At 53.5% G+C, this 9,456-nt stretch overlaps 1 protein-coding gene across 1 annotated transcript in view; it reads right to left on the reverse strand.

The window, feature by feature from the left end:
• The window catches only part of DYSF (dysferlin), a 270,372-nt gene that overhangs the window by 195,413 nt on the left and 65,503 nt on the right, over positions 1-9,456 (reverse strand). Inside the window, exons 5-7 of the mRNA XM_029913433.1 lie at positions 5,013-5,127; positions 1,527-1,714; positions 1,020-1,148 (exon numbers count right to left, since the gene is read on the reverse strand). Of these exons, the coding sequence (XP_029769293.1) occupies positions 1,020-1,148; positions 1,527-1,714; positions 5,013-5,127 (432 nt within the window). The remainder of the gene's footprint in view (positions 1-1,019; positions 1,149-1,526; positions 1,715-5,012; positions 5,128-9,456) is intronic.

Below are 9,456 nucleotides of genomic sequence, written 5' to 3' on the forward strand. Positions count from 1 at the left end.
GGGGAAAGGCTCCGGCAGTGGCACTGCTAACAAGAACGGCACCGCTTGGGGGTGTAGTGAGCTGTGTACATACCCGGGCACTCAGGTGTGTAGGGCGCTGTACTCTACTGGCCTAAGCTGTGCCTCACCACCCACACTGCTATTTACCCCCGCGCTCGCCGGGCAGGCGTTGCCTGTACTCTCCATGCTGCCATAAGTGCAGACCTAAAAGTGACTTCTTGGCAGGGGGGACGAGGCAGCGCGACCTAGTGGGTAGGGCACTGGATCAGGACTTGAGGGACCTAGGTGCTGCCCCCAGCTCTGCTATTCTCCTGCTGTGCACTTCTCCAAGCCCCTCTTTCCCCTCCTAGGCGTTGTCTTTCTTTTATATTTAGACCCTACGCTCTTGCAGCAGCGTCGCTGCCAGCTGAGGCAGGAGACGATGCCGGCTGCAGCCGGGGCTGGCTAGTGTGGGAACAGGCCCGGGCTGGAGCAGGGACAGGGAGAGTCTGTTCAAACTACTGTCAATGAAAATCCCCCTGGCCAGAGAGTGAGGTTGAGCAGACTGGAGAGACTGCGTCCCTGGGTGGGTTCTCGCCTGTAGATTGGCTGAACCCTGGTTGAATGGCACGGGCCCGAGCCCAAGACCTGCAGGTAATGGCCTCTGATGACTCAGCCCGCTCTGGCTCAGGGATGATCCTCAGGCTGACCCAGGCTCAGCTCGGAGCGATCACAGGCAGGGACCATCACACTGTGTGGGTGCCCAATGCAGAGCACAGGGGGGCCCTGATCTCGGCTGGTGCCTCTACATGTTACTGTAATAAGAAGGTGAGAATCGTTTCCTGGCTCTCTCCGGGCACTGGCCGTACCTGGAGGAGCGCGTGGGCGTGTTTCTGTGCACCTGTCTGCCACGCAAACTGCACGTGACTAACGTGCTAGGAGAACGTTCTCAGCTGCTCCATCACACGATCCCTTTCGGGGGCCCTACAGGATCAAAGCAAGCCTAGAAGGAGGTTAGACCGAACAACAGCCGGACTCACCTCGTCGAAGAACGGGCCATTCCCTTTGCGGATCCTAGTTCTTTTCGTCTGTCCGGCAACCGTCACTTTCACCACCGATTTGATGTTGACACCGGGAAGCTGCCTGCCCTCTATGACTCGCACCCTGATCTAAAGGCAGGTGGAGGAGAAAAGGGCAACGGCCCATCAGATGCTGGGGAATGCTCAGTTTTCAGCTACACCAGCCCAGCCCACTGGGGTTGCACCCACAGTGGCAGACAGGAGCTCCTGGGACACATTCTCCAAGCGCTCCGTCACAACTAGTCATTAACCGAGAAGATGCGGCCCTGAGCTGCAGCGCTCGGCTCCAGCTCCCAGCTCCTGCGGGATTCCCGGGTGCTTGGATCAGTTTAATGCATTGCGGAGCAATGAAGAACCCAATATGGTCCCGCACCAGAGAAGGTTTCACTCCTAAGATGTTGCAGTCAATGGGATGGTAAAGGAGCAGCTCGGAGAGGCGAACGTCACACACACATTGATGCTGCTCACCTGGAAGTCCTGCGGTTTGTTGGACAGCCGCTTTTTCGGGGCGCTTTTCCTCCTCTTAATCCCATGGACGTGGTGTGAAGGAGGCTTCCGGGGGAGCGTGGGCTGCTCCGACCCAGAGGGCCCTGTGGAAGGCTCCGTCTCATCCCCTGTCACTATCTGGTCTTCGGTGTCTTCCTCCCCGGCTGTATCTGGAAGGCATGGGGGTGACAGCTCGGTGAGGGAGGACACGGAGAATTGGAACTGAGCCAAGAGATCAGAGATGAACCCACAGAAACAGGCCAGGGCAGTTCGTCAACGTTAGCTTTGCACAGGAGAAGGGCCCAAGCAGCAAGGGTCAAGCAGCCCAGATTTGTCCCCAATATCCAGACCTCAGGTTGGGTTCACACCACACAACCTGCCTGTGCCGGGCTAGGCCCCGGAATCAGTCCCAGCTCAACAGGATGAGCACAGCTCCCCGAGCAGCCATCACCACATCCTAGGGCAGGGGTTTTCACCACACGTTTTGGTGGCCACCAATTCTTGCTGGTGGCCGCTCTGACAAACCCGTCTCTCTGTCCCTGCCTCCCGTGGCCCAGGGAAGGTGGGTTGGGAATTCACTGGCCGCCTGTGGAGTCTCAGGCTCCCCGTCCCCTGGCCGGGCAGGAGAGCTACCCAGGGGAGCGCCTTGGGAACCGAACACCACAGCCACCTCCAGCACCGCGCACACCGGCCCCACGTGTCCCCTGTGGCACTGCCCGGAGCCCCCGAGGAGGCTGCGCATTGCGGGGTGCTGACCCCTGCTGGCGACACCAGCGCAAACACCAAGGTGGCGCGCATCTCACTGCCCTTCGGCACAGCTATTCAGGGGCAACAGGAGGGAGGGGCTGCTGCTTCCCCCCCCCCCCGCCCCCCATCTCCGTCCATGCTTTGGAGGATGTCAGGGCCGCAAAAACATCCGCTGGCAGCCCCATTCGAGGCATGCTGTCCTAGGGGCATAGGGTGGAAATACTCCACAACTTCTGCTACTCTTCCCTAAGCCTGGTATCTGGGAGCATGTGCACCCCTAGCAGGCACAGGCACTGACTTTCATTTCTCCGGGTGTTTGCTCCACCCCCATGCGCCCTGAGGTCCTGCCCCTACTCACCCCTTCCCCCAAGGCTTCACCCTCGCTCCGCCTCTTCCCACCCACCCCTGCCCCCTCTCCCGAGGTCCCGCCCTTGCTCCGCCTCTTCCTGCCCCCACTCCGCCCACTTTCCCCAGCGCCTCCCGCCCGCCGCCGAACAGCTGATCGGTGGGTGGCTGATGGGTGCTGAGCACCCACTATTTTTTTCTGTGGGTTCTCCAGTCCCGGAGCACCCACGGAGTCGGCGCCTATGCTAGCAGGGATGTTTCTCTTACTTACTAGACCGGGGGGGAGAGGGGAGGGGGAAGCATTCGCTAGGATCCATCTTAAAACAAGAGCCTGGAAAGCCAATTTCTCAGAGCAGCTACAGCTTTAGCTCCCAAGCTCCGGGTGCACAAAGCACACACTCCGATCTCTGCAAGAGCTGACACCCAGCACAGCATCATCTGTTGGTTATGACACGAGTGACCCACACTAGAGAAGCGCACCGATTTCTGTCCTCCACTTGGAGCTAATCTCTTAGAATCGTAGAATCACAGACTATCAGGGTTGGAAGGGACCTCAGGAGGTATCTAGTCCAACCCCCTGCTCAAAGCAGGACCAACCCCAACTAAATCATCCCAGCCAGGGCTTTGTCAAGCTGGGCCTTAAAAATCTCTAAGGAAGGAGATTCCACCACCTCCCTAGGGAACCCATTCCAGTGCTTCACCACCCTCCTAGTGAAATAGTGTTTCCTAATATTCAACCTAAACCTGCCCCACTGCAACTTGAGACCATTACTCCTTGTTCTGTCATCTGCCACCACTGAGAACAGCCGAGCTCCATCCTCTTTGGAACCCCCCTTCAGGTAGTTGAAGGCTGCTATCAAATCCCCCCTCATTCTTCTCTTCTGCAGACTAAACAATCCCAGTTCCCTCAGCCTCTCCTCGTAAGTCATGTGCTCCAGACCCCTGATCATTTTTGTTGCCCTCCGCTGGACTCTTTCCAATTTTTCCACATCCTTCTTAAAGGGCTTGGCAGCCTGCTGTAGAGATGGGTGAAACTTTTTAGCCAAAGCTGCTTTTGGGGGGGGGGGGAATGCAGATTTGGTGACAGCAAAACATTTTGCCCATTCGCATCAATTCTGCTGAATTGTTCGGTCTGGGGGGGGGGGGGGGGGGGGGAGGGATCTGGAAAAAAACAAAGTTGATTTTTTTTTGGTGGTGGTGGTTTGAAGTGACTTTTGGTTTCACCGTTGCCTTGATTTTTAACAAATCCAAAACCATTTTAAAATGGTCAAAATCGAAACAAAGCCGTTCAAGTTTGTCAACACAAAATGGTTCATTTGACCCCAAATGAAATTTTTTCCACCATTTGATTCGCTCAAAATTTAAACAGTTTCCCGCTTTGGTCCCAACCAAAAGGAATTTTTTTTTCAGCTTTTCAAAATTGCCAGCGAATTAAGACATCTCTTATTCACCCAGCTCCAGTCTGCTGCTGCTTCAAGCTAACGGAGGAAGTCCCACGCTAGAGGCTGACGCGTTTAGCGCAGCCGGTCCCAGGTTCAAACCCCTGCTCCCAGCACGAGCAGGGTTGGTTGTAAGCATGGCAGCAGGGGTGCCGGAACGGGGAGGGCCATAGCCCCATCACTTTTTACCGGGTGGAGGGGGCAGAGAGGAGCAAGCGGGGGGCAGGGCCTCGGGGAGAAGAGGAATTGGAAAAGGCAACAAAAATGATTAGGGGTAGGGAACGGCTGCCGTATGAGGCGAGATTAATAAGACTGGGACTTTTCAGCTTGGAAAAGAGACGATTAAGGGGGGCTATGATAGGGGTCTATAAAATCATGACTGGTGTGGAGAAAGTAAATAAGGAAGTGTCATAACACAAGAACTAGGGGCCACCAAATGAAATTAAGAGGCAGCAGGTTTAAAACAAACAAAAGGAAGTATTTTTTCACACAACACAGTCAACTTGTGGAACTCCTTGCCAGAGGATGTTGTGAAGGCCAAGACTATAATAGAGTTCAAAAAAGAGCTAGATAAGTTCATGGATGATAGGTCCATGACTGGCTATTCGCTAGGATGGGCAGGGATGGTGTCCCTACCCTCTGTTTGACAGAAGCTGGGAGTGGGTGACAGGGGATGGATCACTACCTGTTCTGTTCATTCTCTTTGAGGCACCTGGCACTGGCCACTGTCAGAAGACAGGATACTGGGCTAGATGGACCTTTGGTTTGACCCAGTCTGGCCGTTCTTATGTTCTTATGCCTGCAGCAGTCTGCAGGGTAATGCTAGCGTTAAAGTCCAGGATAATGGGTTCACTGTGCAAGCCACATAGCATAAACAACACACTTAGCAGAATGCAGCCGAGAAATGCGAGAAATGCACATGCAACAGTCTCTTTACCGGTGACGGTGTCGAGCTCAGCTGTGGACGGTGTTGGCTCCGGAGGGGTAGGCGGTGGGAACAGAGGAGCGGCCCCAGGTGGAGGAATGTAGGAAACCTGCAGGTTGAGGAAGGCCTGGAGAACAGAGAAGGATCATTATAAAAGGCTCATATGCAACAGGACTGAGTAGGTCATTACAGAACAAGTGTCAGTGATCTGAAGTGCATTGTTCCCTCCTCACGTTCGCCATGGATCATTCCAGCCTGAAAGAAATTGCAGAGTTAAATACGTCACTGTCTTATCAGGTATTGCAGGTGCAACGCACCTACCCTGCTGTCCATCATCTCAAGAGCACACCTGCTAGGCTGTCCAGTGGCCCAGGTACATCCCGATAGGATGCACTTGCTGCGCAAATTAACATACTAGGATGCTGAGCCTGCAAATAATACCTTTATCTAGAACTCTTCATCAGTCGCTCTCGAAGCACTTTACACAGGGGGTCAGTTTAATCATCCCCATTTCACAGAGGGGAAACTGAGGCACAGAGAGAACATAAGAGCATAAGAATGGCCATACTGGGTCAGACCAAAGGTCCATCGAGCCCAGTGTCCTGTCTACTGACAGTGGCCAATGCCAGGTGCCCCAGAGGGAGTGAACCTAACAGGTAATGATCAAGTGATCTCTCTCCTGCCATCCATCTCCACCCTCTGAAAAACAGAGGCTAGGGACACCATTCCTTACCCATCCTGGCTAACAGCCATTAATGGACTTAACCTCCATGAATTTATCCAGTTCTCTTTTAAACCCTGTTATAATCCTAGCCTTCACAACCTCCTCAGGCAAGGAGTTCCACAGGTTGACTGTGTGCTGTGTGAAGAAGAACTTCCTTTTATTTGTTTTAAACCTGCTGCCCATTAATTTCATTTGGTGGCCCCTAGTTCTTATGTTATGGGAACAAGTAAATACTTTTCCTTATTCACTTTCTCCACACCACTCATGATTTTATAGACCTCTATCATATCCCCCCGTAGTCTCCTCTTTTCCAAGCTGGAGAGGGGAAGTGACTTGCTCAACATCACCTACTAGGCCATGAACCGAAGCCACGTCTCTAGCATCCCAAGCCCGTACACTAGCCAAGGAGAGGACTCAAAAGTGAAAGGTTTAAAATGCTCCTACTGGCCTTCTTTTCTGAACTCATTATGGTGCGGCGAGTGAAAGCAACAGCTCTGTACTTGAAAGGGTTTCTGCCTTCTGTTCTCCTGAAAAATGATCATTTTTACTGCACAGAAAATCCCCAGTTCCGTCCTCGTTAAATGGTACATCCCCACCCCATCCCGCGTCCCCCAGCCGGTCAAGCAATAACAGAGCACTGATGCTGGCTGGTTTTTAGAGAATTTGAAAATGGGCTTGTGATTAAACAGTCGGCCACTAGAGGGCAGCTCTAGACTGTTTAGTGTCTCTAAAGCCAAAGAATGGAGAAACTTCCTCGAACATGGAAAAGGAAACAGGGCTGGAGGGACACAGGTGGACAAGGGGCAGGACTGGGGGCTAGTGGTGCATAGTGTCGAGGGACCAGAGACATGGGCTCTATTCCCAGTGCTGCCAGTGACTGCTATGGTACATTGGGCAGTTCCGTGTCTCTGTACCGTAGTCTCCTCATCTGTAAAATGGGGATAAGGCTGCCAACCTCCAAGAGTTTTTGAGATGGCTTCTTAAAGTGCTCCGGCCTCCTTCGATGAGAAAGGCAAAGGCACTATCCCTGGATCTGAACACACGTCACGGGCAAGGTTAGCTGTCAAAAAGGAGCCACTGTTATTTATTCATTCACAGATTTTTTTCATAGATTCCAAGGCCAGAAGGGACCACTGTGATCATCCGGGCTGACCTCCTGCATCACACAGACCCTACGACTGTCCCAAAATAACTCCTAGCGCAGAAACACACCCACTCGTGAGTTCAAAATTGTCTGCGCTGGAGAGCCCACCATGACCCTGGGGGAACTGTTCCACTCGTTAATTACTCTCGCTGTTAAAAAGTTACGCCTTGTGTCCTGTCTGAATTTGTCTAGTTTCAACTTCTAGCCGTTGGATCATTTTATACCTTACTGAAGAGCCCATGATTAAATATCTGTTCCCCAGGTAGGTACTTATAGTCTGTAATCAAGTCACCCCTTCACCTTCTCTGTGTTAAGCTAAATAGATGGAGCTCCTTGAGTCTCTTGCTATCAGGCAGGTTTTCTAACCCTCTAATCATTCTCCTGGCTCTTCTCTGAAACTTCTCCAATTTATCAACAACCTTCTTGAACTGTGGGCACCAGAACTGGACCCGGTGCTCCAGAAGCAGCCACACCAATGAGAAATACAGAGGTAAAATAACCTCTCCGCTCCTCCTGGAGAATCCCGTTTATGCATCTAAAGATCACATTAGCCGTTCTGGCCACAGCGTCACACTGGCAGCTCACGTTCAGCTGATTATCCACCAGGACCCCAAATCTTTTTCAGAGTCACGGCTTCCCAGGATGGAGTCCCCCCATCCTCTAAGTGAGGCCTACATCCTTTGTTCCCAGATGTAGACACTTCTCTTCCGCGATATTCAAACACGTATTGTTGGCTTGTACCCAGCTTATCAAGCAATCCAGATCACGCTGTATCGGTGACCTGTCTTCTTCATTATTTCCCACTCCCCCAATTTTTGTGTCCTCTGCAAACCTTACCCGTGATGATTCTATGTTTTCTTCCAGGTCACTGGTAAAAATGTCAAATAACACAGGCTAGGAACTGATCCCCGATGGACCCCACTGGAAACGCACCCGCTTCATGAGGATTCCCCATTTACAGTTACATTTTGAGACCGATCAGTTAGACTCAGACCCTTTAAGGCCAGAGGGGACCATCATGATCATCTAGCCCGACCTCCTGCACAGGGCAGGCCACAGAACCTCACCCACCCACTCCTGTAATAGGCCCCTGACCTCCGGCTGAGTCAGGGACGCCGGAATGGGAGGGGAACAGGGGGCCATGGCCCTCTCACTTTTCGCCACGGGCCCCGCCTCTCCTCTTTCCCCCAAGACCCCACCCCCTGGCCAGGCCGGCAGCTGGAGCCCGGGGCAGCTCTGGGGAGCCAAGGATCCTTCACCTGCCCAGGGTGGGGGGCCCTGAGAGCAGCCCCCGGCCCGTGTCCCCACCCCCCAGGGCAGGTGGAGGGTCTGCAGCGCCTCACAGCTGCCCGTTCGGCTGTTACTCCAGACAGGGGGCAGGACCTCGGCGCTGCAGCCCAACCACAGTAAGAGCCGTGCGGGCAGCTGTGGGGAGCCGCGGACCCTCCACCTGCCCTTGGCAGGGGCCCCGGGGGGCAGGGACACAGGCTGGGGGCTGCTCTCGGGCTCCCCCACCCCAGGCAGGCAGAGGATCCGTGGCTGTCCAGAGCTGCCTCAGCTCCCCGGCCAGGCTCCAGCTGCCAGCCTGGCCAGGGGGCGGGGCCACAAGGGAATGAGGAGAGGTGGGGCGGGGCTATGGAGGGGGCGGGGCCTCTGCCCCCCACCCCTCCCCCACACTTTTGGGAAAGCTCGCCGCCCCTGGGCTGAGTTACTGAAGTCCCAGATCATGATTTACAGACTTCAGGTTAAGAGTCCACCATTTACACAAGTTTAAACCTGCAAGTGACCCGTGCCCCATGCTGCAGAGGGAGGCAAAAAGTCTGTGACAATCTGACCTGGGGGAAAATTCCTTCCCGACCCCAAATATGGCAGTCAGGTGGACCCTGAGTATTTTGGCGAGATCCAGCAGCCAGACCCCTGGGAAAGAATCCTCTGTAGTAACTCAGAGCCCTGCCCATCGAGTGTCCCATCACCAGCCCCTGGGGATATTTGCAGATCTGCAGTCACAGATCAGCCTCATGCCCATGTAGTCAGTCTCCTCAGACCATCCCCTCCATCAGCTTATCAAGCTCAGTCTTGAAGCCAGTTAGGTATTTTGCCCCCACTGCTCCCCTTGAGAGGCTGTTCCCGAACGTCACTCCTCTGATGGTTAGAAACTTCCGCCTAATTTCAAGCCCAAACTTGTTGAGGGCCAGTTTATAACCATTGGTTCTTATGTCCGCATTGGCCCTTAACTTAAATAACCTCTCTCCCTCCCTGGTATTTATCCCTCTGATGTATTTCTACAGAGCAATCATATCTCCCCTCAGCCTTCATTCGGTTAGACTAAACAAGCCAAGCTCTCTGAGTCTCCTCTCATAAGGTAGGTTTTCCATTCCTCAGATCTTCCTTGTAGCCCTTCTCTGCAACTGTTCTAGTTTGAATTCATCTTTCTTACATGTGGGAGACCAGAACTGCACACAGGATTCCAGATGAGGTCTCACCAGTGCTGTGTATAATGGTACTAACACTTCCCTGAATCATAGAATCATAGAATATCAGGGTTGGAAGGGACCTCAGGAGATCATCTAGTCCAACCCCCTGCTCAA

The sequence above is a fragment of the Terrapene carolina genome, unplaced genomic scaffold, assembly GCF_002925995.2.
Source record: "Terrapene carolina triunguis isolate 2854851 unplaced genomic scaffold, T_m_triunguis-2.0 Scaffold633, whole genome shotgun sequence".
Taxonomy (NCBI): Eukaryota; Metazoa; Chordata; order Testudines; family Emydidae; genus Terrapene; species Terrapene triunguis.